The sequence below is a fragment of the Mchenga conophoros genome, linkage group LG7, assembly GCF_057382185.1.
Source record: "Mchenga conophoros isolate Kocher_MC1m ecotype Shallow Benthic linkage group LG7, M_conophoros_male_GT1.1, whole genome shotgun sequence".
Lineage (NCBI taxonomy): Eukaryota > Metazoa > Chordata > Actinopteri > Cichliformes > Cichlidae > Mchenga > Mchenga conophoros.
In genome coordinates this window covers 36,043,661-36,059,090 of record NC_140532.1, presented here as the reverse complement: position 1 = coordinate 36,059,090, position 15,430 = coordinate 36,043,661, and the positions used below count along the sequence as shown (strand labels likewise).

The window sequence follows — 15,430 nt, the reverse complement described above, 5'->3', positions numbered from 1 at the left end:
GGTTTGATGTGCACTTAAGCGAAAATAGGGCATTCGAATTGAGAGAGAAAACTGGAAAAATAAAGTTTTTTTTGTTTTTTTTTGCAGTGTGGGTATTGCATCTCTCTGCTCAGAAGCCGTTTTGTGAATCCAGGTGAATGCCACAATCTTTACTTCATTTAATCCATCATATAAAGGTTACAGAGCTGAGTCCCAAATCAAGAGCCGCAAGTTCCAGGTTAAGCTGAAGTCATAAATGTTGTCTTTCAAGCCATAAATAAATTGTTATAAATCCAAATTCACTGTCAACTACCATCTATATTAACAATGCTACCAAACATTTCAGATAATGCAGTTCTCTGTAAACTAATGGTCCAATTTTGAGCAAGTATTTGTCATTTCTCTGCTGTTATGCATGCTACTGTCTGTGTTTTGTTGATAACCACAGAGTCTTGACATCTGAATCAAATAACACAAGGTATCATCTGCTGTCTGTCTGCTGCTCTGCACTGTCAAATGCACCTTTCTCCAAAGCTCGTGCAACATGACTGGCCACTGCTGAAATCATTCAAAGCTCTGTGGTTGTTAGGGAAAAGATTTTATGACAAAGTGTTTAATCTTTGGGCTTGGAGAGGCTGTTGTCATTCCAAATGAAAGAGATAAACTCTGCATGAAAGTCTAAATCATTGGTGTCAAGTTAAGGTCTTCATGTCTAAAAAAAGAGACATGAAAGCATTGCTTTCATTCAACTCAAGGTTTAAAATCAGATGAAATTCAAACATTAGGGCAGTGTTTGCTCATAATATACAAGGCCAAATGTTTCAAATGAGGTGAGCATATGTACAAATGTTTGTAAGTCCAAATCTAAGGATTCAGACTGCTCTAAATGCTTCTGTTCAAAATCTACTGTTTGCTTTAAGGGAGAGTGGCCTTAAAGGGAGAGGAACTGAAACTGCTTGTTTCCCACAGTGAATTAGTACTTTGAAGCAAGAATCGTGCAAAGAAACTCAGCAGAGTCAAGAATAAAAATATCAAGTTGGAAATGATCACAACAGCTCTGCTTTAAATTCCTGAAACACTTTTTTTCTTTTTAAATTCAGCTTTATCCTAAACATTGTACACAATTTTCATCCAAAGTTACACACGTTTTGGGTATTTCACCATAGTAGGGGCTTGTACGTTTCCTTTCTTTCTGTCTGCCTTTGCTCTTCTCTGTGGTTTAAAGTGGGAGGGGCTGAGTTTGTTAACAGGTGACAATAAGGGACCAATCATGACTTAGCAACATTTGAATCATAACACTATTGTATTTACAAAATTTAAATGCATAAACACATAGTAGATTAGATTTTTGTTCATGTAGTCCCAGCTGTCTGTTTTGTAAAGGGATACACTAATACATTACGTTTTCCTTTTTTAAAGGACCATTGTATTGTGGTGCATTGCACTTTTAACTAGAATTTCAAACACTGAGCAGTTGATGGTTTCCACAGGTGTATTACACTGAAGAAACCACCTTGCATAGATGTTTTGTATGTTATTCAACCTAAAGAATGACTTTTTTTTATTTACACTGTTGTCGGTTTTTCTCCAGTATCAGTACTGGGCTCACTGGAACGCAGAAGCTAAAAAAAAAAAAAAACCCACTGGGAATGAAATAGTTTTGTAGATAATGATCTACTTCAATCCACTTTAGGTGTCAGATCTGAAGTGTTTATTGCATATGTACTATTCAGGTGCCACCAAGTCCTGCTGAATTAATTGCCACTCTGCTCCCTCTGATGATATAAACTTTATGGAAAATAATATATAACGGGAAACTGCACCCATCTGGCACATCAGCAACCTCAATTCAAACCAAGAATAGAATTTCAAACCATTAAATGATGCTTGTCTCGGAAAGTTATGAGACCATTTCTTCCATAAGTGGTGAAATAAAGATAGACGGTGGGTTCAATACAAAGACAATAGCAGAAAAATATGAGCTCTTATATGCTGGTTCTGGCTCTACATATTGCACTGCTGCTTGTGAAAGTTGTATCCATATGCGGCATAAAATCCCCTCCTTGTGAATGTACGGTGTTTATCTACTCACGCTCTAACAGCCAATATCTTAGCCCTGTTTTTCTCTAATAACGTGACTCCAAATTCTTTAATAATCTAAAGGTTGTCATTCTCAATTAAAGCAACAGCCATAAAGGAAAAACAACATACAAATAAATAATGTAAACAATAGAAAACAGACTTAAGTTTGCATTGGGACGTTTAAATTACTCATGGCAAATGGCTGTTCCTGAGTTTCTGTCAGTTTCATATTGCGCATTAGAATGAAAATCCCCCCATAGAAACTTCATTACTGACGTTTAAATGCATGCCACAGTTTAGAGGATTGAGAGGGAACTTGGCACTCCACAGTTTGAGCTCCGAGCATTAATTTCTCATCCTTTTAAAGCTGCTGGAAGTCAGACACACTTTCAAAATCATTAACATCTTCTATTTTTTCTTACTTCTCTTACCTGTAGCTCCGTTTTAGCCGCTGGCAGATTTTGCTTTTAAAAACACATCCTTCTCGAGTATTAGTCCAACTTGTGCCCGAGTTTGTAGACACCGGGTCAGTGGCTGAAAAATTAAAAACGGGCCTTATTCCTTTGTAGCGTTGCAAACTACCTGAAATTTGAGCGTTTTCCTTTTAAAAGCCCACCGGCAACAGGTGTTCATTTCACTTACAGGTGACAGCGAGGGATCGACGTACTGTGCTCTTCCTGCCCGAGTCCAACCTCCCCCCTCCCTTCTTTCCTTCCTCCCTCCGCTGCTTGCTCCTGTTTCCTTGTTATGTTCAAATGGCTCAAAGCAAAACAAAGTAAACTGACAGACCATAGTCCTATAAGCCCCTGGATGTTTGAGCCAATGCTGATTTAATAACTGTGTTTGTTTGTGCAGGCAGAGGATGAAAGGAGATTTTTTTTTAGCCCTTAATCCCTTGATGGCATCCAGCTTAGCGGTAACCACAAGAGGGTGTCCTTTACCTGATGTTGGTGGCCAAACGGGGAGAACAGATGTACTTCTTAGACAAAGGACAGATGTTTGGGGGTTTGTTTGTTTTTTTAACTTAGTGAAAGTTTTTCCTAAAATTGCTTTTTTTGATCCCCGTCTTTCGCTTTTTGATATAGACACATGTTAACACAGATTATTTATTAAAGTGAGTCATGATTCTTTGCTAAACACTCAAGTTTTGATTCGTGCAGTCTGACATCAAAAGCATAAAAAAAAAAAAAGACTTTGCAGAGGATGTAATCCAGCTGTACCCAACAATCACAAAGGATAAAAAAACAAAAAACATCAAACTTTTTTGTAGATTTGTAGTCTCATTTTTATTGTTGTTAATATTTTTAACTCCAGCAAGTGTATGCAAAATAACATTTTGGTAAATATTCAAAACCAAGCAAATGTAGACAAAAGGCAATACTTTTTAAGGGAAGTGATACTTTTTGGTTAAAAAATATACTTAACATCATTAAAGTAATAAATCTTGATAGCAATACAAATACAATCTTTAGGAGACATGCAAGTTCCCATCGTCTTTTACGATGTAACACATTATGAAGCCACAAATTTAAAATACAAGATGCCTATTTGTACATCATTAAAGTACTATACAATAATCACACCGATTCTCAGTCGTGCACTCTAGGAATAGTAAATTAAAGGCATCTGTCAAAATCTATACTCACTGATCATTTCTTAATGTATGTAGTGAGGTGCGTAACAGCAAAAACATTGATGTGCTGTTTCAGGTAAGCAGATGGACTGATATCCACCAGTCACTGAGTGTTTTAATATTAATAAAGCTGCATATATATGTAAAGTCTCTAACTTCTGTAAAGCTTTGGCAGATATGTGAACACACAAGCCACATTTTAGGAAGAAAGTTAGGAGAAGAAAAAAAAACAAAACAAACACACACACACACACACACCATAAATCTTTCAGTAAGCCCACCCAGACAAATACAGATATCTATCCTAAAATTATATGGTTTTACTCTTTGATACATACATTCAGTCAGAAAACAGCAGGCACCAAGATACACAATGAGGAAAAATAGGGGATGATTGGATGGTATTTGGTTCAGTCGCCAAAGTCTGGGATGTCATCATAGGAGTAACCCCGGTAACCCTTTGCAGCATAGTAGGCGATTCTCAAATGGTAAAATCCCGGAAGAAAAACGAGTATCCCTATGATGATGACAGGAATAGTGCGGTCGGGATGCTAAAAACATCAAGAAAAAAATAAAGAAAATCTGGTAATCAGAAGGAATTTACACACTATGATTTCAGTTAGTTACCTAAATAAATACTCGTTAATGCTCACATTATTACATTCTGTAACCAAGTTTAGATAGACTTCATACATACTGAATACCAAATATTGCATTTAGTAGTAGAATGCAAGAGGAAGTCATTAAAGACTAATGTTCTCCATCATGCTTTGACATACTTACCTCAACACTGCCTGTCAGCATTACATGAACACACTCTACGCTGATGAGGCATGCAGCCATAATGACTTCATAGTCTGACATCAGATTTCATGTAAATAATAAGTCATTTCATATGCATGGCATCTAACAACCAGGAGGCAAAGGCCATCAACACCAAAGACATGTGTTTAATTTGTTTAATTTTACCACCAGATGGCAGTCTTGTGCTCAGAGTCACTGTAACCCTCAACCAGTTTTTTCTTCTTCTTTTTTTTTTTTTTTTTTTTAAAGACAGGGACTGGGCTGCGGTAATGTCGATCATTTGTCTGTATTAAGCTTCTGAAATGTTCTATTTATCTGTCTTGTAAAGTGTCCACTTACAGCACCTTTTCTGATGGATGTCAGCAGGCGACTTCTCCTCACCTGCCAAACGAGATGGCTCAGTTGGCATGACAGTGGCCCTATATTTAGGCCACATGATAACTGAGCCACCACCATGAGAAGTGAGCAAGCTCCAATCATTAAGGAAGAACAGGCAAAGAATACAAAAGTCCCAGAAGATCAGGAAGTGAAAAAAAGATCTTTAATTTCAGTCTCTTTGCATTAATTTGGGTGAACTGACCCTTGACTCTTCAAAAATAAATAAATAGGAATTTATTGCCTAAATTGGCTGCGTTCCTTCAACCTCTTTTCCCTTGGTTAATTTCTTTGTTTTTGCCACTACAATGGTTGACTAGGCTGAGTCAAAGGTTCCCAACACAATGTTCACTGAAGCCCTTGACATGGTTCCAGTTGTATAACAACTGTTATCTAATACACACACACACACACACACACACACACACACACACACACACACACACACACACACACACACACACAAAGATCAAACATTATTTTAGCCCCAAACCCATGCAGCCTCTTGCAAACAAACCTGTCTGATTTCTATTGCTGTAGTATCTATCGCTTGAACCTTGGATAATCTCCTAGTATTAGATATGCCATTTTAACTTGTGTGGGATAACTGGCAAGTACAACAGACTCATATACTCTGATGCTGCCTTCACGTCAGATCAAATTTTCTGCAAATACCATCTGCAGAGTAGGTTAAAAAAAATTCACATTACCCTCCCACTGATAATGCGAATATGTGTAGGCTGAGTTATCTCCTCAGTGTCATGAATTTAGGAAGCAAAAACCCCAAAGGAGGGGTTCCACTGAAGTTTAAACTCCAAGCTATAAAATATCAAAATCATTAGTTATATTCAGAAACACATAAAAGCACTGAGACCAGTAAAAGCAAGAGCATAGCACAAATCTGACAGCAGGACTATAACATCTCAGGACAGCTGTTCAATTATAGCTATTTAAGAACAAGAGTAACAGCAGCAGGGGTGTTTTAATTGCTGCTCAGGATGAAAGTTTGGATTTTTTGTTGGCTCTCCAACTGTGTGTCAAAAGTAGGGCTGGGTAATACCAACAGTGCTTTATTAGTGCAGACAGAAGTGTCTTTATAGTACCAAAAACAGTCATGTATAACAAGAATATCTGGCAGATTGACCGTCAGGGGCGATTCTAGGATCAGAGCTTTGGGGGTGCTGAGCACCCAGAGAGCTGCCCAGCCAGGCAAGATAAACTTTACTTGTCACGATGAGACGTCTCCCCATGTCTGTCAGTTCCTGCATCCTTAAATGTCTCCAGTTGTCCCAAGTTCCCTCTGACTGTTTCCTTGGTGCATTTAAACCCCTGTTCCTCCCTGTCCTCATAGTCTGTTGTCTTCGTCTCCGTTATCAGTCATCATAATTTTACCATCTCTGAGTAAGTCTGCAAATTTCTTTATTAAATCATAAGATTTTTAAATTCATTAAGTCTCTCTGTGCCTGGGTCCTCGTCACAAAACATGACATTACTGCTTTGTACATTTTAAAACAATTTAATCCCCACATTTGTGAAAGAAAAGCAAAACACATATTTTGAAAAGTCAGTAACAAAACCATCAAATCAGATAAAGGTTATTTAAATGCTGCAAATGAAGAATGGATTGGAATAAAAAAAATACATATCCTAACCTTAATTACTGGGGGAAAATGATGATTCTGATCATAGTGAGTAAGAAGTTAACCGAGTGCATTTTTTGGACAGAGATTCACTTTTAATGTGTATGTATAATATAATACAGATATATAAAAATACACTCCAAAAATAGAGTCCTTGAAATGTACAAAATATTGATAAATAAAATTATAAAAATGGAGGCAACTTTGCCTATGGTACAATGTATACAATGTATGAAAAGATCTTTACTGCACTAATATGGCTCTGCAGATTTTTTATTTTATTTTAAACTATGTCGCCTCACCTTGAGGTTGGCAAATCTGTCTATCACTTTTTGGTGATCAACTCTCTCAAGCAGTTTAACAGTTTCTGTTTTGCCTGTCACTATTCCCTGTCTGTTTTTTTACCTGGTTCTTCCTGACCTTGTACCCATTTTGGGGGTGCTTCAGCACCCCCAAAATGGGCTAAAATCGCCCCTGTTGACCGTCTTGTTTACTTATTCTTGTCAGCAAATCAGGCTGGAACCCTTTATGCCTTCAGAACTGTCTTATCTATTTTTGGCATGGATTCACCAAGGTACAGGAGTCTGTGGTCTAGTCTCTAGAACACTTCTAGAGATTTTGGTCCATACTGACAATGCCAGCATCACACAGTTGCTGCAAATTTATCAGCTGATGCTCACTGGATATGCTCTCTTTTTTGGACCATTCTCTAAGTTGAAGGCTAAGTGCACTGAGTTGCTTTAGATATACTGAGTTGATTAGATATTTGAGATATTTCTGTTAACAAGTAGTCAGGCAGATAACATCTAACTCAAGGAATGGAAAGGCTACACATAACAGACAACTTCGTAAACAACCAGTCAAACTGTATCTTTAGGTCCTTTGTTACTAGTACCTAGCAACTTACTTCATATGAGTCAAAAATATCCAAGATAACACATTTTAAAAGTGTATAATAGTATTTTATATTATTCCCAAAGAGCTAGCCAATAACTTGGGGTATCTCCACATGCTATGCAGTGTGTGCTTAATAAAGGCACTTGAAGAAACTAGACAAGGACGAGGACAAAAGCAGCACAGGCCTGACAAAAACAAACAAACAAAAGAACATCTACAACAGATGATCGGTCTCTGAACGTTATGTCCTTAAGAAATAGGGGGGTCCAGCAAAGACCTGGCACATGGCCTGAGAGATGCATCTGGCCTTTCAGTTGATCCATCACCTGTTCACCAAAGCTTCATCAGAAATGGTCTCTGTACAAGGGTAGCTGTCAAGAAGCCATTCTTGAGGAAGGGAAACAGGAAGAAAAGGCTGAGGCAGAAAAACACATAATGTGACACTGAAAGTCATTGACTGGCCTCCCTAAAGCCTGCACCTCAACATTGCAGTGTGGGATCATCTTGACAGAGAATGGAACAAAAGGCAGCAAACATCCAAAGAAGAGCTCTGAATGTCCTTAAAGAACTGTTCCTGAAGACTACTTAAAGAAATTGCAAGAAAGCTTGCCTCAGAGGGTTTGGGCTGTGTTGAAGAATAAAGGTGGTCATACCAAACAGTGACTTACAAGCTCAATACAATTCTACCAACTGTTTCTGCCCTATATACTGTACGTTTCCATAAATCGCTATACTCATTTCCCATTTTGCCCTCAAAACACAAAGAAATGAGGAGTGGTTTAAGACTATTTGTTCTCTTTTGTCAGAGTTACATCTTTAGAATAATATCACACAAATGGCTGTATGCTAAGCATATAAATACAGACAGCAGCTATATAAAAAAAAAAACAAAAAAAAAAGAAAAAAGAAAAAAAAAAAAAAAAAAACAGGCAAATAGTGATTCTTGCTCTGTCCAAAGACAACATAGAAACAGACAGAAATACTGTGGCACGTGAGTCCCAATTAAATCCTAACTTGTCATTTTAGGTTTTGATTCATTTCAGATTATGTGTGGATTTAAGATGCTCATTAATCAGTTTCATATCTTGGCAAGCACACCCTGTTATCGTTCAACTAAGCAGGTAAACAAAGCTAACCAGCTGGTGACTCCACCTTCAAATGAGAATGGGGTAGTTTTTCAACTGTCAGTAAGAAAGGAAACACATATTTCCAAAACTGCTACAAACTATTCTTCAAACACCGAAATGCATTATAGATGATGCCCTTCAAATGATGTAGAAAACATTTTCTGGATACATAAATCTTAGGGAAGCTGCAGAAGAAACACGAACATAAAGTAACATGCAGAGAGAGGTGATGATTTGACCCTTACAGCGAGGGCATGCGGTTGCATTTCTCTAGCATTTCCACGCAAAGGATCGATACAAAGCTGGTCTCAGTAATCATGGTTATTCTTTGAAGAAACATTTCTATCCTACTCTCATCTTTAAGTATAACAAAGCCCCCATCCACAGGGCACAAGGGGTCGATTCATGGTTTAATGAATTCCTCTGAGAAACTGAACTTGTGTTAGACAGAGGTGCCCACCACACTAATCAAAGTCCCAAATAGGACAATATCTATTTGACTTGCATTCCATCTTGGGGTGGGCAACATAGTCTTACAATTACACGCAATATATCACAATGGAAATTATGCAATAATTACATTTTTTTGATATAGAAGAAGTACTGAACATTGTATCTGTGATTGCAGCTCGCAGGCAGCAACATTTATTAGTGAATACAAAGTAAAGGGAATATTCCAGCCTTCTTTTCCAATGAGTTCCGGTCAATGTTGACAGACTGCCTAATTTGAAGTGTGAATCTTTTGCCACAAGGTGCCAGCAGGAGCAGCAGCATTATTTTGCAACAATAGTGACACAGCATGAATCAAATGTAATCACAAAAGTATACCTCAAAATGAATCATAGCACCCCCAAAGACGTCTTAATTTTTTTGACAATATTTACTGTTTGTGTGACACACTACTAAAAATATAAAAAGCATTCAGTACTTGTTTGAGACATAACATTTTAACAACAAAAGTATAGATAACACCAGATTGTCAGTCCAACTCTGTAAGGAACTGTATATTGTTGTCACATATAAAATATCTTTCAGTTTTATTATCTGTCGTGTTGTATTGTGATTACTCTTCCAGTCATATGAGTGCAGTTAATTGCTCCAGTGATGCTCAGGTGAGTCATTTGTTTAATTTTGGATTGCACATCACCTCCTCACGTGCTTTCATAGCCTGGGTGCACTCGACTGCATTTTTTCCTGAAATGGTGAAACAAGCTTGTTGTTTCCACATTTTAGCAGGAACAGTTTTCTTGCATATTTATAAAGTATTGTGCTTATCTGAAGGTCTGATCTCTTATAGCCAATACTACTGAAGTAGTACCCTTTTAGCACAGGCCGACACACTGCTCGCGCTCTCACAAATGTTTGGCTTGTGTCTTTGTTGTACATGCTAAATAAGGCATAGCGTTGTTATATCAGTGATAACATGACAGCACACTGAAGCTGCTCTGGCAGCATGTGGCAGTGAAAAACCTAACTTTCAGCCTGCTTCATAATCATTTTGAGCATAGTCCTAGACTAAAAAGAACATTTAATCACAATCCCCATTAGAAATAGTAGTTAGTCCAGGATGAGACATAATCCAAGTCTTGGAAGCTAAACATTTATCTTTGTTTTCCCTTTGATTTGTCACCCATCTGTAGCTCTAAATACGTTTTAAACAGAAGAAGACAGGAGCGGCTCAGACAGGAGTTCCTTCACAAATGAATTTCTGGGGGCTTGTATTCCTGACACAAGCCTTACCGTTGGATTTCAGAAAAGAGGAACAAAAGAAAATGACTTGGTAAACACTAACCGTTTTTTGGCAGCAGACAAGGAAATTGTTTTTCAACCTAAAGGCTGTAGACATGTTTCACTGAAAAGTCAGTGTATGGCCCATGGGCCAGGAAAAGCCCACCAGAGGGTCCCAATCTGGCCCACAGGATGGCTTTGGAAAATGCGGATCATTTTAAAGGCTTAAACTTTGAAACTGTATTTTCATAAGTTTTACTCTTCTTAATAACAAAATATATAACCTATGGCATTTCACCAGAGCAAGTAACAAATACACTTTTATTTTTCAATTTTTAGTATCTATTTTTTTTATTCAACGTTTCTTTTTTTTTCTTTTTTTCACAAAGTGCACAATATGACATTTTCTGTGAATTCACACATCATTTCTGTTTAAGGACAAAGTCCTTCATTTCTTTACAGTAAAATTATTTTTGGTGTAAAGGCTCCATCAATGTAAATTTTTTTGAACAGATATTAAACACACTAACCAAACTCACCTCAACCGGTATGATTTCTGCCAGAAGAAGGGCCCCAAAGATAATTAGTAAAGAGCCAATCAGAAACAGGAATATTGCCAGTGCAATCGCCTTGTATGGGATCTTTGGAGGGGGTTTCTTGAACTGTGAAAAGTGAAATTGTGGAAAAATATAGTTACTTTTCAATTTTGTACATCAGAATATATTGATATCATATGATTTCATGAGGCAGCTACTCAATCTAATCTACTTTAATGCAATTAGAATTTCCCCATCTCCAGATCAGCTTGCTTCCATGTTTAGCAACAAGAAATATCTCTTGCCCCATGACAATTGGAAAGCTCCTCTGTATAGTACTAATATCAAAATCATGAATTCTTCCTAAGATTACATGGAAAGATGCTGGGATTGCCTAAATCCAAAGTACTGTGAACATTTTCCAAGATACTTGGAACAACCTACCTGGCAAGTAATTTAGAAATAATGCCAATATAACAAAGAGAACTGGCACTCTTTTAAATGCAAACAGTGATCACACTACCCAGTAATTTCATTATTTGTCTTCCACGTTTACTCCACTTTGTTTGTAAGTTAACTATGTACAACCTACTCATGATATTACTGTTGAAAGCAGCTTCATTTATCATGCCTAAAACTTTTGCAAAGTCATTTTAATTACAGAGGGCCTCAGCTTTTACACAGAATCATTACTTAACGATTCATAACAAATCACTGCTGGTGGTGGAGAAATGTTTTAGTAACATTCTGTCATCAATCTACAAAGTCTCTCACCTGTAAGTCTATGTAACCATCATCAGCAGCAGCCAGCCGTGAGTATTTGACCTTATTGTTAGATATTCCAGCAGTGAGCATGTTGCTTCTAGTTGTCATCATTATGGCATAGAAGCTGTTTGGAGAGAGAAGCACAGACAGGTAATCATCCAAGATGGCTACATTTATCTCGTTCGGTGTCGTGAGCTGAAGGAGAGCCGTCTATTTTTGATCTATCCAGAGAAAAACAACCTGACAACTAAAGCTCAACATTGATAGGGAAAGAAAAAAAAAAGGATTCTGCTCACTGATTTATAAAACTGCCCAAAGCATTTAGAAATAGAAAAGATTACTCAACATCCATCACAGTCGTCAAACTTATACATGCTCTCAACACAGATACGTTTTATAGGAACCATGAAATGCCGCTGAAATGGCAATCCCAGTAAAAAGACAGAGAGGCCAGTGACCAGGATACACTCATCTGCTCTTTTCATTTCCACTTCTGCTTGAACATGTAAACAGTGAACAGATAACTTCCTCAGATAAACCGGTTAACATTCAAATCAGGCAAGGTCATGGAATAGCTTGATTTAAAGTATTTATTATAGAAGAGAGATTTTGTGAAAAGGAATAGGGGAACTCCCCCGCCCCCATCTTTTCAGTAACAAATCCTTGCAGATAACAACTCAAGAGAATTTTGTGAGGGTCACTGCTTCTATTCCACACACAGTTTCTCGTATGCATCGCGAATAAGCAAGTCAGTGTTAATAAAAACAATTTAACCGATTATTCTGCTTCACATGACGCAGCATCCATTCAAGAAAATAAAGAAAATATAAAAACCAAAATAAATACAGCAACACTGACCTACCCCAGAAGAACTCAGAGAAATCTGAGTACTCCTGTGATCTGATTTCTCTTAAGGCCTGTGTTGTGTTTAATTTGGATCCCAAAAAGGAAGACTAAGTCAGTGAATAAAAACTGTGGACACTATATCAACACAGTATACAGGAGCAATCAGAAACATCTTGTTATTTTGCTGACAGCTGTCACATCGATTCGACACAGAGCCATTTGTGATCAGGAAAGCTCAGGGTTATGTCAATAATGTCGTAGTGAATCACAAAATTATTTTCAGGGGGACTTATCTTGATGACTTTTTTTTTCTTCATTTATTTTTTAAATGAAGAAAAATTAACTTTAGTAATTTGGGGAATGATTAAAAAAAAACACTGTGAGAAATTAAAGGAAATATAATATACACATATGTAACTAATAAGACGGTAGGGCTGCGTGTGCAATATTGACTTCCCTTATTCACTGAACTACGATAATACGACATAAAGCAGAGTTACTAGCATCACTTAAATTCACAAACCCTGACTTACCGTAGCAAATCGCCATTATTTTACTGTGTACCCGTGCGCATTAATGCTAGCGAACTTTGGTTACCTAATTAGCTAGAACATTAGCCATTTAGAAGTTATGCTATCAAAAGCTAGCAAACATTAACAGACAGTCGCGAACACATAATGCGCGTTTCCTTCTCTCACCATTATCTGAGGTATGTACAAACAGCACACTTGTGTCCATGTAGCTCGGAATGCTCTCAGCGGCGCCACAAACACAGCATTGTTTACACCTATTATAAACTACATCAACTTCCTTATTTTTGGTTTCGTCATGGCGCATGCGCACACAAATGTCTCGTTTTAACTTTCTAATCAGTTAATTTAAACAACACGCAAACTATTAGATAATGAACACGGTGAGAAATATGAAAAGAAATGAGAAAAGAAAGGAACAGAAAAAAAAACAAAACAAAAAATAGCACTAAAAGCATATGAGCAAAGAGCAATGTCAGCATGACATTAAACATAACCTAAAACAAAATACCTTTAATAAGGCAGAATGAATACATATCTAAGAAATACAAAGCAAAACAAATATTTCAATAAAGTGGAAACAATAAAATGCAAGAAAGAAATGAGCTCAATTAATCACATAAAATAACATTTAAAAAATGAAGGTGGCCCAAATGCAAAATTCTTAATAAAATCCAACAGAATGTTATGCTAAAAGCTAATTAAAGGTGCTCAATATGTAAAAATATAAATGAAAATAATAAAATACAATGCATCAGTATTTTAAAAAACTATTTTAAAAGCTGGCTTCATAAATTCACTCAGTGTATTTCTAGTGATGGTTATTTTTGTTGAGAGTGACCAGGATGAACAGGATTAGAAATGACCATATCAGAGAGATAGCTTAGGTGATATTTAGAGACAAAGTTAGACAGATGAGGCTCAGATGGTTTGGACATGTGCAGAGGAGGGATAGTGGATATACTGGCCAAACAATATGAAATATGAAGCTCCCAGGCAGGAGTACAAGAGAAGATATTGTGAAGGAGGATATACAGAACTTAGTGTGACAGAAAAGGCTGTTAGAGGGTAAAATGGAGGCAGATGATCTGTGATGACCCCCAAAGGGATCAACCAAAAGAAGGAGAAAGTGGATTTATTAAGTAAAATAGCTAAAATTCACAATAAAACTGAGCAAAAATGATTTACTAAATACAGTCAAAATAAATAAATGAGCAGCAGATATCAGATGTCCACAAAGTGTCTCAGTATTACAGAGTATAAAATGTAGTGGACAGTACAATACAGTGGCTCTGCATAAACAGTTAACATGAGAGACAATGATTGTCTGCTAGATAGACATGTTGTATTGCAGGCTGCCAGTACGCACAGACAGACTACAATTACCACTTAAATCCAAACCTACAGACAATTTAGAATCACCCTAATATGGATGTCTTTGGACTGTGGGAGGAAATCAGTGAAAGCCCACTCAGGCACAGAGAGAACATGTAAACTCCACACAGAAAGTGCACCAGCACTTAGAAAGTCCTTCATTCGATATTCCACCTCCATAAAAGTAAAGAGCCTTCTCAGCTAAAGTGTTGAAACTACCTATTATGTTGGTGCGTTATAATTATTGAAATATTGTTGTAAAAAGAGAATACGTTATTATATAAGTAGCAATTTAAAAGGTGAAGCAAGTCATGGTGTTTTTTATGATCTATAAAAAAACCACAAGATTAAAATGACTGAAAGATAAAGGGTATTAACTTTAGGCACCTTTTTAGTGTACAATGTTTTGCTTGGAAACCTTGGTTCCTGGTATCCATGCCACCCACATCAAGACTGCAGAAGATCATATGGACGTAGCATGTAACATGGCTTATACAGTGGGGAAAAAAAGTATTTAGTCAGCCACCGATTGTGCAAGTTCCCCCACTTAAAATGATGACAGAGGTCAGTAATTTGCACCAGAGGTACACTTCAACTGTGAGAGACAGAATGTGAAAAAAAAATCCATGAATTCACATGGTAGGATTTGTAAAGAATTTATTCGTAAATCAGGGTGGAAAATAAGTATTTGGTCACCTCAAACAGGAAAAATCTCTGGCTCTCACAGACCTGTAACGTCTTCTGTAAGAAGCTTTTCTGTCCCCCACTCGTTACCTGTATGAATGGCACCTGTTTGAACTCATCATCTGAATAAAAGACACCTGTCCACAGCCTCAAACAGTCAGACTCCAAACTCCGCCATGGCCAAGACCAAAGAGCTTTCGAAGGACACCAGGAAAAGTATTGTAGACCTGCACCAGACTGGGAAGAGTGAATCTACAATAGGCAAGCAGCTTGGTGTGAACAAATCAACTGTGGGAGCAATCATCAGAAAATGGAAGACATACAAGACCACTGATAATCTCCCTCGATCTGGGGCTCCACGCAAGATCTCATCCCGTGGGGTCAAAATGATCATGAGAACGGTGAGCAAAGATCCCAGAACCACACGGGG

The 15,430-nt window shown here is 37.3% G+C and overlaps 2 protein-coding genes across 4 annotated transcripts in view; both read right to left on the bottom strand.

The window, feature by feature from the left end:
• Positions 1 to 3,143, bottom strand: part of igsf9a (immunoglobulin superfamily, member 9a) — a 63,247-nt gene extending 60,104 nt beyond the window's left edge. The window contains exons 1-2 of one of the 2 annotated variants that reach the window (XM_085279088.1): positions 2,704 to 3,143; positions 2,493 to 2,595 (exon numbers count right to left, since the gene is read on the bottom strand). The gene's annotated coding sequence lies outside the window, so the exon portion shown is untranslated. The other variant, XM_085279087.1, reaches the window with a different exon arrangement.
• A 178-nt stretch (positions 3,144 to 3,321) lies between these two features.
• Positions 3,322 to 13,267, bottom strand: LOC146570575 (transmembrane protein 230-like). 2 transcript variants are annotated; one of them, XM_085279085.1, is made up of 4 exons: positions 13,111 to 13,267; positions 11,576 to 11,690; positions 10,805 to 10,927; positions 3,322 to 4,245 (listed from the first exon to the last, which is right to left on the bottom strand). In XM_085279085.1, exons 2-4 carry the CDS (start codon positions 11,675 to 11,677, stop codon positions 4,105 to 4,107), a joined length of 366 nt encoding a protein of 121 aa, XP_085135211.1. In that variant the 5' UTR covers positions 11,678 to 11,690; positions 13,111 to 13,267; the 3' UTR covers positions 3,322 to 4,104. The 2 variants fall into 2 exon arrangements, with proteins under 2 accessions (XP_085135211.1, XP_085135212.1); XM_085279086.1 differs by lacking the exon at positions 13,111 to 13,267 and adding an exon at positions 12,946 to 13,087.
• Positions 13,268 to 15,430: the final 2,163 nt, after the last annotated feature.

What these genes read in the sequence shown, in the direction of transcription:
- LOC146570575 (XM_085279085.1), bottom strand. Translation starts at nt 11,677, where the DNA reads ATGATGACAACTAGAAGCAACATGCTCACTGCTGGAATATCTAACAAT. An exon ending in ATGGTTACATAGACTTACAG is followed by an intron (nt 10,928 to 11,575) that starts GTGAGAGACTTT and finishes CACTTTTCACAG; the next exon opens with TTCAAGAAACCCCCTCCAAA. An exon ending in CAGAAATCATACCGGTTGAG is followed by an intron (nt 4,246 to 10,804) that starts GTGAGTTTGGTT and finishes TGATGTTTTTAG; the next exon opens with CATCCCGACCGCACTATTCC.